General features: G+C 38.0%; 4 protein-coding genes across 5 annotated transcripts; 2 read left to right on the forward strand and 2 right to left on the reverse strand.

Moving 5' to 3' along the window:
* Positions 1–2,394: 2,394 nt before the first annotated feature.
* mafbb (v-maf avian musculoaponeurotic fibrosarcoma oncogene homolog Bb) lies at positions 2,395–10,122 on the reverse strand. Its single transcript, XM_081358036.1, has 3 exons — positions 10,023–10,122; positions 7,317–7,466; positions 2,395–3,824 (listed from the first exon to the last, which is right to left on the reverse strand). The coding sequence occupies exons 2-3, from the start codon at positions 7,366–7,368 to the stop codon at positions 2,866–2,868; spliced, it is 1,011 nt and encodes a 336-aa protein (XP_081214162.1). The 5' UTR covers positions 7,369–7,466; positions 10,023–10,122; the 3' UTR covers positions 2,395–2,865.
* Positions 5,620–8,956, forward strand: LOC308685909 (DEP domain-containing mTOR-interacting protein; the record flags this gene model as incomplete). The annotated part of the gene is made up of 9 exons (XM_081358037.1): positions 5,620–5,705; positions 5,898–6,076; positions 6,236–6,359; positions 7,056–7,234; positions 7,381–7,587; positions 8,157–8,294; positions 8,475–8,545; positions 8,627–8,731; positions 8,831–8,956. Exons 1-9 carry the CDS (start codon positions 5,623–5,625, stop codon positions 8,954–8,956), a joined length of 1,212 nt encoding a protein of 403 aa, XP_081214163.1. The 5' UTR covers positions 5,620–5,622.
* On the reverse strand, positions 7,317–23,860 carry gata1a (GATA binding protein 1a). Of its 2 annotated transcripts, none has more exons than XM_081358035.1 (7): positions 22,444–22,561; positions 20,669–20,876; positions 19,775–20,266; positions 19,547–19,692; positions 18,962–19,087; positions 18,577–18,876; positions 7,317–7,466 (listed from the first exon to the last, which is right to left on the reverse strand). In XM_081358035.1, exons 2-6 carry the CDS (start codon positions 20,874–20,876, stop codon positions 18,592–18,594), a joined length of 1,257 nt encoding a protein of 418 aa, XP_081214161.1. In that variant the 5' UTR covers positions 22,444–22,561; the 3' UTR covers positions 7,317–7,466; positions 18,577–18,591. The 2 variants fall into 2 exon arrangements, with proteins under 2 accessions (XP_081214161.1, XP_081214160.1); XM_081358034.1 differs by lacking the exon at positions 7,317–7,466 and adding an exon at positions 23,774–23,860 and having other exon boundaries at positions 16,624–18,876; positions 22,444–23,642.
* Positions 10,072–18,454, forward strand: adnpa (activity-dependent neuroprotector homeobox a). The gene is made up of 4 exons (XM_081358033.1): positions 10,072–10,487; positions 11,997–12,109; positions 12,244–12,333; positions 12,430–18,454. The coding sequence occupies exons 2-4, from the start codon at positions 12,002–12,004 to the stop codon at positions 15,127–15,129; spliced, it is 2,898 nt and encodes a 965-aa protein (XP_081214159.1). The 5' UTR covers positions 10,072–10,487; positions 11,997–12,001; the 3' UTR covers positions 15,130–18,454.
* Positions 23,861–23,948: the final 88 nt, after the last annotated feature.

Genomic DNA, 23,948 nt, shown 5'->3' on the forward strand with positions numbered 1-23,948 from the left:
AGAAACGCTAGAACTCAAAATGTTCTATAGCGCAACGTAGTTCTCATTTTAATATGATTAATCAATATTATAACATAATTTTAATATAAAATTAGAAATGTAAATTATATAAAAATGTTTACATATAATGCATCTTAATTTAAAATAATTAGAATAAATATAGGTTACATTATACGGTTGTAAATTAAATTATAAATGTATATTACATAAAATGTATAAATATATTTATTACATTTTTACATTTAATATAATATGCATTTAAATTATCATTTATAATTGTATACATATTTATTTCATTTATAATTGTAATATTATATACAGTATAATGTATATTATATTAAAATTACAAATGAAATATATACAATTATAAATAAAAATGAATAATATAAATGAATGCTAGAATGTAAAATTCTAATTTTAATATAATTAATCAATATAATAAAATATTATTCATTATTATATATATTTTTTTGTAATGATCACTGTATTAAACTAATATTATATTTAATATATGCAATTGTAAATGTATATGTAATAAACAATGTATATTATAAATGAAATACATATATATTTATTTTATCATATTGCTGTGACAGAAAATTGATAACATAAATACAACTATAAATTGTATACAATTATAAATGTAATAATAATAATATTATTATTCAAATTATAAATGAAATAAATATATATTTATTTTACCATATTGCTGTGACAGAAAATTGATAACATAAATACAGCAATAAATTGTATAAAATTATAAATGTAATAATAATAATATTAAAATTATTATTAAAATTATAAATGAAATAAATATTTATTTTATCATATTGCTGTGACAGAAAATTGATAACATAAATGCAACTATAAATTGTGTAAAATTATAAATGTAATAATAATCAATAAACAAAATAAAAATAAAAATTCTGCTAAATAATATAGTTTTTAACTTGTAAACTTTAAAGTTGTTTACAGCTCCCGAACAACGTAGCAAGCAGACAAATATACACAATAATGGTCATAGGTGTGCATTTATGTGCACGGCTCATCCGATCAAATCACAACTACCCGTTTTACAACCAGAATTTTGCGCTTTTGCTTGTTCTTGGTCTCTTCCTGCCTCAGTATTTCAGTGACCCTCTGATGCCACAGAGAAGCAGACACCTTGGGTAGAGTGCTGACTCAATGGACCTAAGGCAGAGTGGGGGAAGGAGGGGACTGGAGGGCTCAGACATTAGCCACAATATCTCATGCGCAGGGAGAGAGGTTGTTAGTGACTTATACAACTGCACTGCGTATGCCTCACGAGTCATTTCTCACTACAAGAAGAGCACCGTACAGAAAAACAAAACGCCAATGATATAGAATTACCTATATAAAAAAGTGCTTGTCATAAAAATGCCACCCGAGGAATGATGATTACTGTGAAACATCCACAGCAGACATTACAGAACAAAAAACAGATCTGAGTGAATGTCAGTCATGATGAGTCTTAAATTCCAATTTTTATTGATCAGAGTCCACAATGCTTTCAATCATTCTCGCTTATGAAGACAAGCTCACCCTAAATGGGATGAGAAAGAGACCATAAATCTGTTGCTTCGTGAAAAACTGCTTTTGCACCTGTGACCCTGGATTGCACAGGTGGCACGTCATTACAAAAAGGTCAATCTTGCACTAACTGTTAAGGAGCAGTTGACAACAAGGTCGAGGGTTAAAGGCTGTTTTGCCACACATGTTGTTTGGATCCCGAGAAAAGGAGAGTTGTGTAAACAAAGAATAACAAGATCTATTTATGTCAGTGTTGGGAAAGTGCTGCTTTACTTATTCCATTAACTGTTATTAACAAAGTGTGCAGTCCGTATTTGCCTAGTCTAGATTTGCATATTTAATTCCTTTTAATTCATTACCAAAAGTGGAGATGTTCTAAGCTACACACTGTTCGTCATTTAGGGTTTAGATTACTCATTGTTCTTGTAAAGTTTGTCATAATGGGCTGTTATTGGAGTTATATAGTACACGAGAAATGAAGCGACAGTTCGGATGGATGGCCTTTGCTTTCCTCTTAAGGAGAGGTTAGAGGGCTAAACTTATTTCCACCTTGGTACAATCAGTGCCGTGCAGCTCTTCTCCGAGTCTCTCGAGTCATTAGAAACACAGTTGTCTCAGGAAACAGCCGCTAAGCAAGGTCAAAGGTTGCTGCAAGTAGACATACCTATGCTCACATGATATTTTATGTGTGTGTGCTGATGCATTTGTGTGTGTTTCAGGTCAATCTGTGTTGACTTTTTATGAACAATGTGGTTGATGGGTTACATATAAAACATCCCTTCGCATGAGGTAGGCCTACATACGAAAGTAAGAAAGATTAGGGAACTCGAATACTTTTTTTGCTTCAAAAATTTATTCTGGAGGTAACAATGCAAATCACAATCATTTACTCTTTAAAAGTTTCAAGGAACAATTCTTGAGAATGGTACAACTGATTAATGAAACAAATGAAAGATATAGAAAATGTTCAAACAAACAAAAATACCAATGCAATGCATCTATTGCCAAAAGGGTCAAATGTCATTTGCATAGCTAAGATGGCTGATGGCTGTTGTGAAAACTCAAAAGATAAAAGATACATTATCAAAACCAGCTTGACATGTCAGAGATAAGGTCGAGTGAAAATATAAAATACTGAATAAGAGAATTAAAACTTTCTCCTCCGCTGACAAAACCAAAAACAACAACTATAAGATGGTTTGCTGGTCTTGCAGCTGGTTTTAGAGGGGTTTGGGGCATCAGACCAGCAAACAATCTCATTCTGGTTTAAGATGTTTTTATCAGGAACTTTAGAAATCCTCAATACATTTTGAACTACCGCAAAAACTCGGGCGATGATGGGTTTTCACAAGAGGGTCCGTTACTCTGGCAGTTCATTCCGACAGCTAGCCTCTCGCATTTGAGTTTATACGCGTCCCTCTCGCGCACCAGCCGACTGAGCTCGTGCTTCAGCTGCTCCACTTGCGTCGCGAGGCTCGTCTTCTCGTGCTCCAGTGTGTGTTTCTGCTGAACGCGTTTGTGCCGGCACGACTGCGCGTACCCGCGGTTCTTCAAGGTGCGGCGTTTCTGCTTCAGGCGGATAATATCGTCCTTGCTCATGCCGCGGAGGTGTCGGTTGAGCTCGCGCACAGACATGGACACCAACTGCTGGTCGGAGAAGCGGCTCTCCGCGCGCTCGCTGCGCCTGTGGTGCGTCTGATGGTGGGACTTCAGGTGCGTCGCGCCTTGAGATGAGCAGTCGATATGCTGCATTAACTGATCCATGCTTTTGCCGTGCGCAAAGCCGGGATTGAGGCCGAGCTCGGTGTACTGCTGCTGCTGATGATACTGATGCACGCTCGGCGCGTGGAACTGACCCATGCTCCTGTATCCCTCCATCTCTGCCTGGTGGAGCGGAGGCGGGTGTGCATGCATGAGATTCGCACTTAAGGCTTCCCGGACATCCTCGGGTGTTAGTTCAAGACAGTGTGGATCTGCGTGCTGTGGATAAGTCCCCGTGCTCAGGGTCCAGTAGAGATCGTCAGCACTGCTTCTCTGTCCACTCGGGCTGAAGCTCGGCGATGAAGGCACGGAGCTGCACGGGGTGCTCACGGGTGTGCTGGACACGGAGCCTGGCACGTGTAGACCGCACTGCTGGATAAAAGAGCGCTCTGGTCCCAAAGCTGCAGTCTCCTTCTTCACGTCAAACCTCATGTCAAAGTCACCGTAGTCCATATTCAGCTGATTTTTTGCCAGCTCCAGAAGACCATGATGCTCCGCCGTCATGATTTCTGCTGATGTTTCGATGAAGTGAACAACTTATTAATGTGGTTTAGGTTGCATTAAGGTTCTGAAAACACCACTTAGGCTTCAAAATCGAGCTGGATGTGAAGACACCGCTTTCAACCACCCTCCTGAACAATTTAGCCAACGGAAAGTTAGCAGGTTTTCGCCTTTAGGGTCTCTCGTTCGTTGACCAGCGCAGGATGTATGTTGAAAAGAAAGTAAATCACTCTGCTTTAAAAGCAGCCGCGCAGCGAGACCACGCCCTCTTTCCTATCACAGCTGTCACTCTCAGCAAAACACGTCCAAGTTACATTTACCTCAAATCAAAAGGAAAAAAAAACAAGAAGTTGTATTTTGTTCAACGAAAAAGAAACCTATTATTAAGGTTAGCATACTTTTTTGATTCTCAGTAAGCTATATGATTCTCACTGTAATAGGCCTATTGTTTTTAACTTTAAATAAGTAGACTACGTCAAAGGCAGTGCAATAAACAAGCTACTACCACAGTACACTTTCCAGTATACTGATCTGACACAAGCATTTCAGTATTGTTGTACGGTTTTGGTGACTGTAGGCCTATATTTCGTATACAGTTCCTATAATTGTTAGCCTATTAAATTAGCCTACATTTGAGCTAAAATCTGATTGTCATTGTAAAATGTATACTGGCTTGTGAAACGGAAGGACACACAATCCCTTAAAGTTGGCTTCTCCAGCAACTGTGACCAATAATAATAAAAAGAGAGCACAGTCAAGACCATCAGGGTAGCACATGACACTAAATTAAGGCTATAAGCATAAACTAAATAACATCAGATGCAACATAAAAATGTAGGCTACTCCAATGTACGTGACAGATAACAAAAATAAAATCTTTCTTAAATAAAATCTAAACATCTAAAAAGGCTGGGAATGCCATTGTAGCTTTACTTATATAAAAAAAATCCCCATAACTTTAACAAGTGTATTACATTTTTATTGCTATGTCTATTGCTGTTTAATTTAACAGGTTTTCACTGTTGTATTTTTACAGTGTATCATAATAATACAATTTTAAAAATCTGCATTGCAGTAATGAGAATGCAAAAAAATGAAGATGAATTAAGCGTGAGATACCTGGACGTGTTTCACGCTGCCAGTGAAAAACTAAACAAAAAACTGTAACTCCTCTCCCCTCAGCAATGTAAGACAGTGCAATTATAATCCTGTACTGAAAATAAAGTTTAAACACCTAACTGGAAGCAATTTTGAGATGAGCCAATATAAGTTAAGATGGTATTTGGACCCAATGATAAGCCCAGGTTAGAAGATCCTCAGAAAACTCATGCAGAATGATGGTGTATGTTTCTCTGATAACTCTTTTACTGACACCATGTGGACATTGTGTGAAACGGCTGATATGTTTTCCAAAATGTAATACGTAGGTAATTTTTACATTTACAAAATTTACAGTTAAGACAACATCAGTCAGTGCATCTGCTTTTAAATGTATTATCTGGAGAAGGTTGGCTGTAAAGTCACCCTAAACTTGGGAACATATTTAAAGTTCTTGTGACAAGGATGTAGAGAGAGAGAGAGAGAGAGAGAGAGAGAGAGAGAGAGAGAGAGAGAGAGAGAGAGAGAGAGAGAGAGAGAGAGAGAGAGAGAGAGAGAGAGAGAGAGAGAGAGAGACTGTATATTTGTATACATAACAGTTCAAAGCATTGAAAAACTGGTGCCACGGTTCACTGTATATTTAGTAAACACAAAAGCACCAATAAAGCGAAGAAAACAAGTGCACTAAAGCAGAGCCTTGACAGAACATTCATGGAGCTACTGGGAAACATTCAAAGTACAATGATGACAAGACACCAAAAAGCTGAGGTAATGATTGCCGGAGAACAGCTAAGGTACGCTATATTCACAAAGCTTAGTCCCAGGAGGACATTTACACAGATATAAATCTCACCAGCAAGACTTTATTTTTATATAATGATTATTTGTTGAATATTGAAACACTGTTATACAGTAGCCTAATATTCTTATTTTTATTTATTATTATTTTTTACAAAATAACAGTTCTAATAATTTGTGTTTTGAAGATTACGACTACATGATAGCAAGTTGATTAAGGACCACAGACACCATTTGCGAACGTACCCGAATTGTTTTGTGGCTCAGGAGTTAATTGATTGGCTGATTTCTCATAAAGAAGTGCCTGATCGAGAAACTGCTGTCCAGCTCATGCAGTACCTCATGGACCATGACATCATTCATCACGGTAGAACATTATTTACTGTACACCAAATAACAAAGAATATGATACAGCAAGGTCATTGCTTTCTGTGTTGTCTCATATAAGGACCCATTTATTTGACTCTTTGTGTTTGAATTAACAGATTGTAACAATGTTTACTTTACAATTTTCTCATCTTAATAGTGTGTGATAAGTGGCCCGTGTTCAAAGATGCCAAATACTTGTACAGATTCAGAAAAGATGATGGCACATTTCCTTTCAACATAGAAGTTAAGATCTTCATGCGTGGACAGAGGCTGTATGAACAGTAAGACATTTTCACAGGAAGTAAAAAATCTTAAATGTTAATTTAGCTTTAAATTGCAGTCATTCCTAATTTTCAAGACCTTCAGTCTGTTCTGAATTGGTATATCTTTTTGATTTATTTTTTGATAACACTTTACAAAGAACATTTGTTAGTTTGGGTTCAGTAAGGGTTTCTTTGAAAGACAATGATACTTTTATTCAGCAAGGATGATTAAATTGCTCAAAAGGGACAGTAAAGGCATTAATAATGTAATAAAATATTTCTATTTCAAGTAGGCTAAATGCTTTTTAAAACTTTCTATTCTTCAAAGAATCCTGAAAAAATGTATCACTGCTTCCCAAAAATATTAAGCAGCGCAATTGTTTAGCACCAAATCAGCATATTAATGATTCCTGAAAATCCAGCTTTGCCATCACAGGAATAAAATACAAATTATATTTAAATAGAATTATTTTAATTTGTAATACTATCTCACAATATTACTCTTTTATGGTATTTTTGATCAAATAAAAGCAGCATTGGTGGGCGTATAGAATTTACGCCCACCAATGACCCAAACGACCCCAAACATTGGTTGTGTTGTAGTAAATGTATAAGTAAACATTAACCTACATTAATAAATGCGGTAAAAGTATTTTTATCATTAGTCTCTTTTTCAAAATGCCTGTATCAAAATTCATCTGTTGCTTTTTACAGTCTGATTACAAGCAAAGACTCCATCTTACAGCTGAGACAGGAAAAGGGAGTGGCTTATGAACGTTCTTTCCCTGGTTACACGTTAATTGATTGGCTACTACAGAACGGTGAAATAGAGAGTCGGCGACAAGGACTAGATCTCTGCAAGGCCCTACTAGAGTATGATATCATTCAGCATGGTAAAATATTATGATAGTGTGTGTATTATTCTGCCATTAAGTCAAATTGCACTTCTTGTGAAGTTAATAAAATGCAACATACCTGAGTATAGCAATAACTTCTTCAAGCTTTGCCTTGCTGAAACACTCTTCATTTCACTCTGCAGTCTCTCTGAAGCACCACTTTTTTGACAGCGGGTTGCTGTATCAATTCTGCATTAACTTTCGCCGGCGGCGCCGTCTCTCTGAACTGCTGCACGAGACAGAGAATGAAGAGGTTGAATGTATAACACAGCATAACCAAGACCAGGCTGACAGTCCCTTCACACTACGCAAAACATCTCCATCGGAGAGCAACAGTGACTTCTTATCTGGTATTAAAATGATAAAAAATACTACAAATATATTTCCATGCATTGATATGGAGAGTTAGAGCTTGAGATGTGGTACTTAGGCAAATAGCTCAATTTATTCAGAGTGACTTTCAGCACAATAATTGCTGGGTCAGACCCCTCTGGAGCAATATAGCAATATGAAGTTAAGTACCTCGCTCAAGGGCACAGCTGAGATATCACAGCATAATGAGCGCAGTAACTCAACATTTCCGTGCACATCCATATATGCAACCTGCAACCTTTGTGTCAGCAAGCTAGCTCCTTAACCTAGGGTTTCTCATTATTTTATTTTACACCAAAGGCCTCTTTCATAACCCCAAACTATTCATGGACCCCCAGACACACAACAAAATGTAATACTGGACTACCATTTGGTCAATATAACAATATGGGCAAATCACTGAAGAAAAAAAAATACTGTAGCCTATATTACTCTGTATTTTTGATTTAGGCCTAATATGCAGCCTTGATGAACATAATACACTTCTTTCGAAAACAGATTACGTGAATAAACATTTCTAATTCATAATTCTGATTTCTAATTCCAGTTGAACCTGCTAAGGATTTAAATGTGCCTACAAATGGACACTGTGGAAGTTTGACCCACCAGCAGCACAGTTCATGTGGATACCCACTCACTGTTTCTCTTACCGCTGCTCTTGCAGTACAATGCAATCCTACATCAGGTTATAGGACAGCATGTGCATGCTTTTGAAAATTTGTTACAGACACAATTGTTATATTTCAATGTTATTTTTTTTAGGAGAAAAGGTATTAAAAGATTGCCAAAAATAAAACTAGTGACATTATTCTATCTGTTGCCAAATTCTGAGCACAACATATAAGTGTATTATTGTTATTGACAGTGCTGAAAAGACATGTAACCTGTGAGGAGCTGTTATCTCCAGGTGCTCCTTATATAAAAAGAGTTCTTACGGTAAGTCTTGCATATCATGCTCAGCTAGCCATGAAAAGAACCTTGAACTACAGTTTTTTAATGTGAGTTTTTTAATTAAAGATCCTCGGTGATGACCTAGGCTGGGGCATTGTAGTACGGGGAAAATCACCTTGTTATGTACAGGCGGTGGATCCTGGAAGCCCTGCTGCGGCAGCAGGAGTTAAGGTGTCCATAACACGTAAACACATTGCTTACACAATAGAAAATTAGAATCCATCATTAGCTGGTCTCCAATCTTTTTCTTTTTCTTTTTTTTTTGCTTAGGTACGCCAGTTTGTGTGCCAAGTCAATGGACGCAGTGTGCTTCACCTGGACTATCGTACCCTCTCAAAGCTGGTGATGACCGGACCCCGTTTTGTTACTTTGGAAGTGATGCAACCACTGGATTAATTCGGAATAGATGGAATAAAAAAAAGTATAGCCTACATTTTTAAATGAGTCACTATATGTAGTGCTAGGTGAAGGATGTGCAATATTTTTTCCTCCTTATATCATGTAATATATTAATATAATATAATGGGAAAAAAATATTATTTGGTGGTTAAAATAAAGAAATCATTACAATCATTACATGTCTGCTTGGAGTTTTGGTTTTACACAGAGGCGGCATTTGCAATTCGGAGGCCCGTTTCAAAGAAAAAATTGGAGGGCCCCAACATTCAGTCAAACAATTCGTTCAAAATGCGGATTCATTCAAAAATAGACAATGATGTTCTAAGTCTAAAATGAAAGTCACCATTTTATTAACTATCACAATAATATTAATTTCTTGTTTGTTGAACTGTTGTATGAAATCAATATACTATCGCATTTTCAATTGTGCTGATATTTGGGAAAACAGCACTCTATATCCTGTTATTAACATTAAAAACAAGAACTCATATAAGGACATTTTTGCGCCATATCTCTAATTTTGGGGGCATTTTTAAAAATGTAAAAAAAAATTGCCCCATCCCCCATAAATTTGTTAAGTTATGTTGATTGCATGGAGGCAGATCTAAATGTGAGCTTGCAGTCAATTGTGGAAGGGTGGTTTTTAAGGTTTTGGGTTTTTTCTCAGTTTTTCCAGGTTTAGTTATGACATTTTGATATTACAAGGTCAAAATTTTGTTTTTTAAAGTAAATCATATTCATGGATGAAACATTCACAAGATCTATAACATGACTTTAGAAAATAGCAAACACTTTGGTTCAATATCTCTTAGGCTGGCAGATAGTCTTGGACTTTACACTACCACTGTCAATGTTGATGACATCGAATCATATCACCAACACCAGTGAAAAATGAACCATTCTAAACTGATATAGTAGTAGCTACTTTAATATGGTATTTTAGCAGAAACTGTTTACCAAGGTGTTGTAGTGCATCTTAATTTCATAATCTCAACTGATGTATAATCCCAAGCAAATATCAAGAACAAAAGCTACACTTTGTGCAATTCTTTTGCGAACCTACTTGGTTAGTCTCGTGTTGCGTTGATGAATGACCACCAGACATCAGTGTGGCCCCTTTTGAACCTTACACAAATATATGTCATTTCCGCTTGCAACCGTCCGCCATTTTGAACAGGCTGGGCTGGTATGTGGTACAGTCTCGAAGAGAAGAAAAAAAAAGTATTTTTTTGCCCAGTGTTTGTATTGAATTGACACAACAGGCTATCCAAATCGTGAATTAAAGAACAAGTTCATAGGACCAATAGAAACTGCCCTGTAGTCTGTGTAAATCCAGTTGAGGACACATGGTGCGGATTCTCAGGATGAGTTGCCTAAATCCACCGGCGGCAGCAGCGGCGCGAAAGACTGCAGCATCTGCCCGGGCCGAATAAACCACAATCTGCCTCTGTCCTCTCACCCCAACCATTAATTTGGTCCAAGCGAAACTCTTGAAAGGAATTCGATGCGAGACCGTGAAGAAAAGCAGGTAATATGCCATTATAAACGTTTGTTTTTCTTTCTCTGGCATCAGTGCTTTTGTGTGGAGTTCAGTGTGCACATCAAACATCCCGTTGCTAAGCTAACGTGCTAATTGCATATGTGCATGCAGTAAGAACTGCCATGTTATCGCAAAAGTAAAAAAATAAATACAAAATTATTTATAAATTAGATACACTTTACTGTCATTGCAAAGTTTGTACACGCGGGTAAGGGCAACGCAAACGTAGTCTGTCAAAATAAATGGGGTATTATTTTGCTGAGCCCATCAAAAGGCCTGCTGTGGCCTGTATTGTTTAGTGGAGTTGCATTCATAGGAGCAACTGGCCCAGTTGCAGGGCTGCATTTGCGGCATGCAATTTTATTAATTAGGTTTATTTTAGTGGTTTATTTACATTCTGCAAAATCTACCAAACTATTGACTGTATATAGGCACGTGTGTTTAGTTTGATTTGATTCATTTCCCATAACTGATGGAAAATTTAACACCTAGTGAAATTATCTTTCATACTACTGTATATGCATTAAGATGCATAAAACAGTATACAAGCAGATACTAATACTTTAGTTGTTGTTGTTCAAACAAAATATTAGCATCTATTCACAATGTTTTTTCTACATTCAAAATTTTAACATGATTGAATTGTTTACATGAATAGTACTTAAATCGTTACTTCACTCAAAGATGAAAATTCTGTCATCATTTACTCAGTCATTCCAAACCCTTAACTTTTGCTCATGTTTGAAATACAAGTGAAGATTTTTTTTTTTTCATGGAACCTTAGAGATTTCTGTTCCTCCATTAAAAGTCAATTCACTAAAAACTTTGAGTCTTCAAAAACACATTAAATGGGGTCAAATAAGCTTAACTTTACTTGCTAAACTTACGAGGACAAATTTCACTGGTTCTTGTGGAAGCTAAAATGTGCTTGTGACAGAACAAACCTCATTGGTTCTTGGTGTCTCTTCAGAAAACTTGGTTTAAACTGCTTGATTCATGGATTACTTTTGCGATCTCTTTTTGAAGTGTCACAGTTTTGCCATAATGGACTTTCAATGGAGGGGCTGTAATCTCTCAGGTTTAATTAAAAATACCTTAATTTGTGTTTCGAAGATGAGTGAAAGCCTTAATGGTTTTGGAACGATATGAGAGTGAGTAGTTGATCAAATTTCCATTTTTAGGTGGACTATTCCTTTAAAATTGTTTGTCATGTACACTCTCATGAGGCTAATAAAAGCTGGGGCCAACATGTAGAAACAGAGATCACATGAACAGCAAAATACTACTTACTTTTGGAATAAGTTAATGGCTGACTGCAAATAGACTGTTTATACAATGAAAATAGCATCTGAAAACCATTGCTTTTGCATGATGCTGCATCCATAACATAAAATGCATAACTAGTATATAGGTTTGCACAACATAAATAAACATGGCTGACTGCATCTTTAATTATTGAGAGCATAACTAATATTCTTCTTTCTTTTTTATACATAGAAGAGATGTTTCAGCTTCCAGTGAATAACCTCACTCGATTGAGGAAGGCCAGGAAAAAAGTCAAGAGACTTCTCAGTGACATTGGCCTTGACTACTGCAAAGAACATGTGGAGGTGATTATTTTTTAATTTGCAAATATGTTTCGCAGTCATATTGAACATCAAATTAAACACACACACACATCTGCTCTGTTAATGCATACACTTAAGACCTTCACTGATGGTATTTCCTGTCCATTTTCCTGTAGGACTACAAAGATGTTACCCCCAGTGATTCTCACATGAATCAATTTTACCTTGACATTTGTATGTGGGATTCATCCTGGACAAAGTCACAGGTATGTCAGCCACTGCAACAGAAGTCCTCTAAGCAAAACATGTTTTCACATTACATAAACATTTTGTAATTCTGCTTTGTCTCTAAAATGTCGCAGGACTACAGAACAAAGCAGTTTTGCTGCTCAGATTGCCCGTTTGCCTCCAAGTATTTCTCTGCCTACAAAAACCACTTCCGCAATGTTCACAGAGAAGACTTCGAGAGCCGAATCCTTCTTAACTGCTCATATTGCACGTACAGTGGGAACAAGAGGACTTTGGAAACTCATGTCAGGCTCTTCCATATGCCTCACAATATGGTACGCCAGGGTGCCGCTGTCTCTCACGGCGCTCCAGTAGCGGTTAGGGACAGTATGCGGGTAGACAAGCCCTTGCTAGGGGATCGAAAGGAGCTCCCAGTGTACTACTGCAAGAAGTGCACCTATCGAGATAGACTGTACAATGTGGTGCGCAGGCATATCTACAGGGAACACTTCCAGCATGTGACCACACCTTACTTGGGAAAAAACTCAGAGAAGCAAGAAAACAGTGTAGAGACCCCTGGCAACAGTCATGGAATTCACTGCAAGAGCTGCCACTTTACGCCTCGTTCTTATGAAGCACTGGTGCAGCACGTCATTGAGTTCCATGAGCGCATTGGCCATCAAGTTACCGCTATGATCGGGCACACCAATGTCATAGTGCCGAGGCCCCAGGCCAACCTAATCCAAAGGGGTGTTGCGATCACTCCTGGCGTACGTCCTCAGACACCTCAAATAAATCGCTTCAGTATGCCTAAAATGGTAGGGTTACCTGTTGGCAACCATTTCAAGCAAAGCCTTGCAGGCAACTCCATGCCTGGTCAACCAGTGCGCGTTACACTACCTGATAAAGCTTTTGTGTCTGGTGTGGTCTCCCAGTCACACGCAGGAAAACAACTTAGTAGCTTTGGAGTCCATGGTGCTGCACACTTTAATGCACATTCAGCTTCTTTCTCCCCCTCACTGAAGAGCCTACCTCTCTCTTCATCAGTGCATGCTGCTACTGCCACATTGACGTCACTGCAGGCCAAGAAAGCTGCAGCCAATGCTCTGAACACCTCACAAACACAAAAGTGGAAGATTTGCACCATCTGCAATGAACTTTTCCCTGAAGGCACATATAGTGCTCACTTTGAAAAGGAACACCAGGCGGAGAAGGTGAGGGCGATGGCTAAATACATCATGAAGATCCACAATTTTACTAGCAAGTGTCTGTACTGTAATCGTTACCTACCCAGCGACTCTTTGTTGAACCATATGCTAGTTCATGGGCTATCATGCCCGCAATGTCATTCCACATTTCACGAAGTTGAGAAAATTGTAGCACACAAGCGGCTGGCTCACCCTAACGAGCCAGGGATTCCGCCAACTGGTTCTCCTCTCACATTTGATCTCACGCTTCAACAAGGAAGTCCCAAAAATGTTCAGCTTATTGTAACCACCTACAACATGAAGGAGAACCCCGAAGCCTCTTCAGCTGCCAATCAACAGCCACAAAACAGCACCATGGCCAAGCCTGCAAAGATGGCTGCAAAGCAGCCAGATACCCAAAGTGATTCTGTGGTCCGAAACATGTCCCAGTCTTCGGTGTCGCAAAAGAAAGAAGTTGGTAAAACTCTCTGCCCACTATGCTTCACTATTCTCAAAGGTCCCATCTCGGACGCCCTAGCCCATCATTTACGGGATCGTCATCAGGTACTCCAAACGCTGCACCCTGTAGAGAAGAAGCTAACCTACAAGTGCATCCATTGCCTGGGAGTGTACACCAGTAACATGACAGCTTCCACCATCACGCTCCATTTGGTGCACTGCCGAGGTGTTTGCCAGACCCCCAAAGGCACCAAACCCATCACGTGCGGACTGCGTTCACCTGGAGCCGGGGCTCTCAAACGTGAGTTAGTTACCCCGGATCCATCTGACCCCAAGAGAAGAAAGATGGTAGACCAGTCTAGGTATTACCCGACAGTCTTTGTTGAGAAGCCAGGCGAGCCGGTCGTGCTGGCCTTAGATCCGAAAGGCCATGGTGACGAGTCCTACGAAGCACGGAAAGCTTTCCTTTCAGCGTATTTCAATCGGCATCCCTACCCTTCCCAACGAGAGATCGAGAAACTTGCTGCAAGCCTCTGGTTGTGGAAGTCAGATGTCGCGAGCCATTTTGCCAATCATCGGCGCTCATGTGACCGAGACTTAGTAACCCGCAAACCTGTTGTGTTACTAGGCTTTAACATGCGGGCAGTGAGCCAGCTTAAGCATGACATGAGCTTTGACGCCAGCTGTCTGTTTAAAGTCAACGACGATGAAAAAAGCGGATTCTCAAGGACCTCGAAATTTAGGCTGAAGTCTCCTGTTGGTTTCTCTGCAGACTTAAAGGGGAAAAAGCAGCCATTAAACACTGGACAAAGTAGTCAAAGCAACTGTGCCTTCAAGCCATGCCCCGGATCATCCTCAGAACCTATTGCCATTGACTCTGACAGTGATTCAGAGCCAGAAGTGATGCTTACTGAAAATCTAAATCAACAAACTGCGGTGTTAAGGCCTTCAGTAGTTCAGTCCCACACAAAAGGGACATTTCTGCGAGAGCGCTTCCGTTGTGAAAGAGGTGTCAGGGGGAGCAGAAGCTCTCCCAGAGTTGGGCCAAAAAGTCTAGATGGCTCTGTTTCAGGTTCTAGTCCTGACGAAGCTACCTGGTCAGGCAGCATGTCTTCTGAAGAGACCCACTACAGACCAGCGGGGCGATTCGAAGTGAAAGGGAAGAAGGTGGGGTTGCTTGGTAGATGATGGCTTGTGGTGATGGTCCCCTTGCTCTCTAACTCTCCAGGCCCAGATTTGTAGGTCAGAGCTTTTACCTCACATTTGGGTGACAGTTTAACGTTATGATGTGAACGAATATGAATTGTAACATGTAAAGCCGGAGGAGTTACACACTTTTACTGAAAGTACTGTTTACTCTTAAACAATTCTGCTGTCAAAGAGCGGAAACTATTATACTGTATCCTTTTTTTCCCAACTGACCCTGCTGTCTTTGGAGTTTTTCTTTTTCTTTTTTTGTATACTGTTCTCTGTATTTAATCATACACTTGTTGGAATTGTAACAAAATTGATAGGTCTATTGTTTTTTCCTGATCAAATAAAAGGACCGTGTAATTTACAGTCAAGTGCTTGAATGTTCTTTTTTTTGTTGTTATAAAATGTTGAATTCAATTGTATTACTATCAAAAATTTTCCCATTTGAGCCAAATATCTGATTTCCATTCCTTTCAGTAGGACCTGTTTTGTCATGTACATTTTAGTTAGTTTACTTAGTTTGAATAATATTGTAATAGGCAGACCACTATTTCAGTGCAAAGTGAAGCAGGTGCTGAAATATTTATTTGAACTATTTGAGCATTTGGTTGTGCTAAATGTTTCCTACTGGAATCTCTCAATAAAGGTAACTCTTCCGATTATTACGCATTAGTATTATCTCAACAAATAAACAACATCTTTCCTTTTTATAGTCATTTTTTAATTCTTGCCAAGCAACTTAACAGTTGACATCTTTCTTGACTATTGTATTGACACCACGCTGCCCTTAGAGGTCACTGTCTATTAGATCACTGTCATTCAATAATACAGATTTTAATTTACATAACACAATCATGGCAGCTGCATTTTGCCAATTCAGCAGTTCTAAAACCTGTTGTTGGTCATGTTAGCTTGACTAATGTCAGTGGGGAAAAAACAGTGTAGTCTTTGCACAGACTCTTATTACATCATTAGTATGATTTATTTTTGCGAAATATGCCAAATTCGCACTGTGTGCCGTTTCATTCATAAAGGGTATAGATTTGAATGTATTGGGTGTCTGTATGTTGCAAGTTTGTAATCTGAAAATGCACTGATTCAGCAGACCTTTGATATAAGATTTAGTAGTGGACATGTATCATGTGTGGTTCGTATTCGCAAGTTTGTGAGGGAAGAGAGACTGAGACAGAAGGACTGTAACGGATGTTGTTTTGAATTTGCTCTGCTGGTCCTGTGGTTGCTAATCTCTTGCAGTCATTTGTCACCATTTCCCCAATACATGGCTGGCCGTCCCAGCAGATAAACTCAGTGAGGACAAAACAGAACAAATAGATACCCACCTGCCACTCAAGAGTTTGCTTGTTCAACGTTTCAAACAGGGACAAACCATATATCTGTTAAGGTTGTCTTTTATTTATCAAGCCCTAGATATTTGTGCATAGACGTTTTCAGGATCTAAAGCTGTAGTCATGGTGACACTATAAAAGGCTGAGATAAGACAGATTTATTATTTTTAGAATGTACAAATATGAGTAGTGTTAATATTTAAGATTGAACTACTAGTTTATGCCTTTGCAAATTAAGCATTTTCTGAAACCATTTCCGAATGAGTCAGCTTGGTTTCATAGTAGACATCCACAGATGTTCATGGTTCCACGTGAGATGTGAGCTGTCTTCACTTTTGCACATGACTAATGATCAATCATGCAATGATTTGACCTCAGTATATGCAAGTATGCAAATAACTATGTATTTCTGGAATTGCTCCATCCTCCATGTAGTTTATTTTAAGGCCTTGCTGAGGAACAAAAATTGCAGGTGCTCGAGTTGCTTTTACAATTTTCTTATGAGTTAAAAAAAAAAAAAAACTACTATGTTAAAGCCAAACCATTCAATGTGTATTAAATAAGTGTTTAAATTTTAAGAGATGCTTTAAGCATTTGTAGTCTTGTAATTTGGAAGCTGATACAAGATCAGTAAATGATTTCTGGTGATGCTGCAGAGGTGGGTCACCTTAGTCTAAACTAAACTGTCCCAACATCTTGTAAAAGGGTGCTATAGATAACATTTGAGTAAATTACTTTTTGAGTTTTTGTGTATGTGGTCACAGAACACATGGGTCAAAGGTCAATGTCAACGGATGTAGTATGTCTGAATGTATTCATACTAAACACCTGCATACCTACAGAACATTTGAATTCAGTATACTATGACAGTATGTGTGTCAGTCAGACCAATTGTTTTTCAGCATATATCTATTTTGCCAGCATCTGGGCCACACGACCTGCAGTTGCGTTGTGTACACAGATATAACAGTTTTTCCGTGTGAGCTAAATTTAGGACCTGGCACAAGTGGAAGCTTGGTTAAATGTTTTGTCGCTCTCCGCCAACTTTATGGAAAGTTTTTTATTTGCATGTTCATGCTCCAAAAGCAGATCAATTGTTAAAGCCTCTCCAGAGTGGATGAATGGACAATGACACTATTATTGCATAGCTGGAGTGACATGAAGTCCAAATAGTGAGCTTCAAACCACAAGGTCTAAAACAGTTTGCGAAATTTAAATACCGTCACCACACTGAAAGTGCTCACCTTTGAAAGTCGCACAAATGTTTAAAATTACACACATCATTTAATTTGATTTCCTTATAAGGAACTGAACAAATTTATAAATCATAGAGGTTTGTGTGCATATACATATATTTTCAGTACCTTTTTAGGAAAGAAAACAAAATCGTGCACGTTTTATATATTTCTGTAAATTGCATTTGTTTTTGACCCACAGTTTTTTTTTTTTTTTTTTATAATAAAAGTGATGGTAAGGTAGTGGTAAGTGGATCACATTTCTGGTTTGGTGCCAGAGAGGGGTTACTTGAGCCTTACTGGTGGTGTTATCCACCTTATTTTGCAATGCATAATCAATTTTCCATTAATGTACTAGACTTCTGATTCATTAGCCATTAAGGTAAATAGTTAGAAGAATAACAAAGTACAGTAAAACTACTTGCGCTACAAACCAGTGTGTTTATGATGACAACAATGAATGAAAATTATATGACAACAAATACCAGTTTCAATTTCAAGCAGCATAACACACTGTTTTTGTACTGCTAAAATAACAAAGCAGATGCCACTGGAAGATACAAATGGCCGTTCCTGCTCTTATGTTAAAAATAAGGTGAATGTAAGATAAAAAAACATTGTTATACCTCAAAACATTTAATTAAAAGACATTTATTGAATGTCTCAAAATAAATCATAGTATGATTATAGCACATAAAATAAGGCCTAAAATCATAAATATTTACATATGTCATTATATGTAGGAGTTTCAGCTACCAAGTTTTTCTGTTCCAATATTCAAACTACATAACTGCTTCAAAATCATGTGGTGCGTTTATGCAAGAAGTGTGTTTACTATATCTACAACGTAATGTACATGCCTCATGGTCCAACCTTCACACAAGTGTGGGCATCATGCCAGAGTTTGGGTGGTGGCTGTAGGACAAAGTGGGAGAGGAGTGCAAGGTGGAAGGGGGCAGTAGATGAGGAGTGTGGCTATAAGACAGGAGCGGTCCTGGGTTCAGAGAGTAGGGTCCTACATGCTCATCAGGAGGTACGATGTGAGACATGTCAGGGTAAATCTCTGACACTGTGCCCTTTTTGCCCTTCTTGTTTCTGTTAGACACCTTGCGATTCCTTGTCTGTATGCCATCCTTCTTCATAGTTAAGGGCCTGTTGACCTGCAAAAAGGCACAACAGAGATATTCAATTTTGCAGTTACTCATTTTTCCTTCTGGTAAATATAGTATAAATGTGTATACTCACATTGTGCAGTTTAAAATAGAGGCCGCAGGCGTTGCACACAGGCTCGCCGCTGGCATTGCGTCTCCATAGTGTCGTAGTGCTTGTGTGGCAGTTGGCACACTGCGTTCCAGCGCGTTTGCTGACAATCTGACACACAAGCAGAATTTATTGTCAAAAAGTTGATATGATCACCACATAATGAATGATTTCATTAATATATAACCCTAATTATAACAATAAACCTAGTAACATACAGTACACTCATGTAAAACAGAATATACTACATACCACAATATAGCAAATCTTAAATGCTTGATTGTTATATCATAAAACTATATTATGTATAGCACATCCTATTTTACCTGCGTACATATAGTAGAGTACACTCACGGTAAGCAATATATACTATATAGCAAATCTCAAATGCTTGATTGCTTGTGTTATAGCCAGATGTAATCTACTACTATGCAAAATGAGTCTATAAGCCATGAATTTCTTAAGGTATTATAAGTATTAACTGCTTTGAACCAGTGCTACATAAATCAATTTGACTTGACTTGATAAAAACACAAACTATCACCTGTTTTTTATTATTATTTTACATACCAGCCTCTTTTTTGGTCTGATGAGGGGTCTGTTCTGGCCATTCATCTTATGGTACAGTCCGCAAGCATTACAGAGGTAGTGGCCTGTCCCATCTCGACGCCACAGAGGGGTGGCAGTGGCACCACAATTTACACATTCACGAGCCTCTGCCAAATTCAAAAGTAATTAATATTACGAATAATGCAGGATTTTAACTTTCTCAGTCATTTCTAGAGGAAATTGACTTACCTGGTGGCGAAAGTCTCATCTTGTTGCGAAGTTTGGGTGAGTATGACGAAGGGCTCATCCAGGGTCCAGCACTAGAATAGAGTGCTGCTGAACTATAGTCCTGTGACGTGGTCATGTACGATCCGTATGGACTCAGCATGTGTGGAGAAGGACCATACACACCTCCAGCGGCTGAACTCAGATTGAGAAAGCTGCTTCCCCCTCCACCCATGGGACTCAGGCGCTCGGCTTTTAGGACTTCCTGGAGCCTGGGACTTTCCTTCCCATCATGACTCGGGGAAGGGAATCCCTCTTTGGGGGATGTGAAAGATGAGGTTGCACTGTTCGGGTAGATGGACGTGGTGGTGTGAGGGTGGAGAGGTGTCTTTGTGAATGGGCTGCTTGCCCAGACAGTGGATGTGGGGTTATAGGAAGAGTTTAGAGAGTGGCCTACGGAGTTGTCCAGCCACTGGATGTTTCCCAGAAGAGATGGAGAGGAGTAGACTTGGCGAACTATTTCAATGGAATTAAAAAGTAACACATTTTGACTATAATGTATCTCAATATTGATAGTTTTGAAGGGTGTTTCAACTGTTTTTGTCTAAGCAGTGACAATGGGGTTCAAAACAACATTGGACACCTCTGACTTTCATTATATGGACAAACAACAATTAAAACATTGTGTTTAAGAGAAGGTTGTTTAAGAGAAGGTCATACAAGTTTGAAAAAACATTACGGTGAGTAAATAATATTTCATTTTTGTGTGAACTATCGTTTTATGGGGGTGTGGAAACCAGTGAAACAATGGTTGCATGTCTTCAAACAACTCCTACTGATCTCTTATTATAATCGCAATACCATTCGGTGATGCAGAAATGGCACATTTCACTTGAACTACAGCAGTGAGGATCTCACCTGGACTGTGTCTGTAAGACGACGAGGCTCGACTCTGGACACTAGAGGAATAATAAGATGGGAGTAAGTCAGCCTCAGAGCTGGAGTAGAAGGGCTCATCATCTTCACCGGGTGGCAGTAAACCAGGCTCTGTAGTGTAGTTTGCTAATGGGTCGGGACTGATCAGGCTGGGGGACACCCAACGAGACTGCTCAGATGAGTTCTCCATCTTACAAGTGGGAGAAATAATGTTCAGACAATCATTTTGAAAGAATTATGAATTTAATCAATTCTTAAGTTAAAATATTTTTTTCACAATCCTTATAGCTGAGCAACTGCCATCAAGATGAATGGGAATGCTAACAGATAGCCTGACAAGGTAATATTTGATTTAGGTATCTAGACAGTATGGCCTGTCACACTTCCCTTTAAAAGGTCCTCATTTGACTGTGGCAAAAAGTCAGCACTAAAAATACAGCATGTCTGAATTTCTCACAGGCATTCATAACTGTTAGCATTAGCTCACAACAACGTTCAATCCCTTAGGGGAATTGACTATTAAAAGATTAACAGAAAGACCATATATTGTCTTAGAAAAACAGAATAACAGTCGAGCAAGATCAATATTGATTAAATATCTGTCCTGAAAAATAGTCTTGAAGCATCATTTAATGTAATTTTTTTTTTTTTTTTTTTTTTTTTTTACAGCTAGTTAACCTCGAACAAAATTTGCGGGAACAGATCTGTAGGCCTATATTGCGGTGTAAAAGAATTCGATTAGGCTGCTAGATAATAATTGTACTCAACTACAAACAGACATTATAATTTCACAAAACAATTTTGTTAAATTGAACTAAATATGATTGGATATATGGACATAATTAACATAAATATTGGAACATATTTCCTTGTAATTTCCGTCAGTCAATCATGTTATCACGTTAAACAGAAAAACCGTCGATCTTGAGTGATTATGAATAGTACGTCTAGCGCATATTCTCCTGATAACTGTTTTATCATTATCAGTCTAAATGATTGCACACACAAAGTATCAGACAAAATTCAGCCCATTTGATGTGTAGCCTATATTAACATAATGCTGTGCGATCAATGGGAAATTATTGAACGAATATTGAATCAAAGCGTGAACGACCTATTTTACACAAATATATTTAAATTTAGAAATATAGTATATTGATATACTATTAATATATTTAATATATGTATGTAATAGCCTACTGTTAATATAGCCTAGTATTAGGCTATATCTCTTTGTAGGCCTTACGTTAATATAAATCAGTTACAAACAAAGGCAGTAAAAAAAAGTTTGGTTTAAATTGGAATTTGGATAATAGTAACAACAATAATTACAATTCAATTTGAATAAAACGAGGGAAAAATTACATTTGACTAATAATTAACACCACTTTTTGGCTCATTATTGTTGCAAGCTCTTAAATAAAGAAAGCAATACGTTTATCAAATTCACATTTTTATAATGTGCTGGTTTAATAGCAAATAATAATTCATATAAAGAATTATCATATATACAAGTTTACATTTATAAAAAAATATTGCAAACAGCATTTATTTATTGGTTTATATGTTCACTGATTGATTAAATTGGCTTAGTTCTAAGTCTAGACTGTAATGTCAGAACCAAGTATATCACATATTTGGAAAACTTTAAAGATGTATTACATAAATAAGAAAAAACTCTCTTCCATGTCTAAAAACAAATTAATTTTGTGAATAATGTTGAGACACTTTCACTGGCACTGTACAGAAGAACTTACCTGCAAGTGATGTATAGAGTAGGCTATCTTTGTTTATCAGGTGAGTAGATTCACACCACAGATCATGGAGGACGGCTTGAGAGTCTACTGGTTCTCTGCTCGCTTGCTTATCTCCTTCAGCCTTTAGGAACTAGCAACTTCATTTAAAATTGTAGGGCACCAATGGGTGGGGTTGGGGTACTTTTTTGGACACTCCTACCATACGGCCATGCTTAGAGTTTTGAATATTCTATGGCAGATCTCTGGCTGACACAGCAACTAAGTATAGATCACTTTAACAATGGTGGTTTGTATCAAATATTCTTGACCATTATGATTGTGAATGTGCTATAGGACATGATTTTGAACACAAAATTGTTTACCATTCAGATATCACACTCAAACATCAATCAGTTATTGAGCTTTTTGGTTAACCAGAACAGAATCAATGCTAAATTATACCAGTTATTCTATGCGTTCTCACACACCAGAGGTTATATAAAAGGCTTGGTGTATAAATAAAGATAAAGAGGGAAATCTAACAGCTCACTGACTGAGAAAATCCCACAGAGAATGTGAGAAACCTTAGTTTACAACAACCATAAACATATCGTACATATGATTCAAGCACAGCAATGATAAAGGAACGCTGATGCGCAAAAAAATAATCATAGAGCAGCAAGTATGCCATGGCACATACACAATAAATTCAGGAATTAATACGGCACAAAGAGGTAACAAAGACCAGTCCAAATGGAAACGGTGACTGTGAACAAAGCAAATGAAAATGCAAAAGCACTTTTCCCTGGTGCAGCTCAGCAAAGAACAGTAATGCAAATAAACTCAAATGCTGCAATCATGGGCAGAGATATGGACGCAGCACGGCCTGCCTGAGCACAGGACTTAGACTGTCACTGTCATTTGACAGTCAAAACACCTTCAACTTCCCTCCACCATTGTGCATTTATAATTTTCAGGGAAACTGGGATGAGATCCAGAGAAGCAAATCCTTTAACAAGGGCCAGGTTATTGATTTACATAAGGACCTATTTTAGAACATGCATATAGGCTAATATATTGTTACATTAGGATATAGTTCAACCAAAATTTCATTTACTCACCCTCCCGTCATTCCAAACCTGTAAAACTTTCTTCAGTGGAACACAAAAGGAGATCTTTGCCATTTAATGGAAGTGGATGGTGACTAGGGGGCTGTCAAGCTACAAAACACACATAAGAACAAGATAAAGCCTCGTAAAAGTAGACCATACGACTTGTGCACTATAATCAGAGTTTCCTGAAGCCATATGATAGTTTTGTGCGAGCAACAGGCCCAAATTTAAATCATTACTTTTTCAAATGTAGCTTATTTAGCTTTCTTGACATCCACGGTCCCCATTCACTTTCATTCAGTGGAAAAGTCTCGTTGAGTATTCTGCTATAAAAAGATATGATAAACTATATGAGAGAACTATCATTTTAATTTCTGTCCTAAACAATTTTAGATAAGTCAAGATCAGTTTTGT

The sequence above is a fragment of the Scardinius erythrophthalmus genome (assembly GCF_964197995.2).
Source record: "Scardinius erythrophthalmus genome assembly, chromosome: 25".
Lineage (NCBI taxonomy): Eukaryota > Metazoa > Chordata > Actinopteri > Cypriniformes > Leuciscidae > Scardinius > Scardinius erythrophthalmus.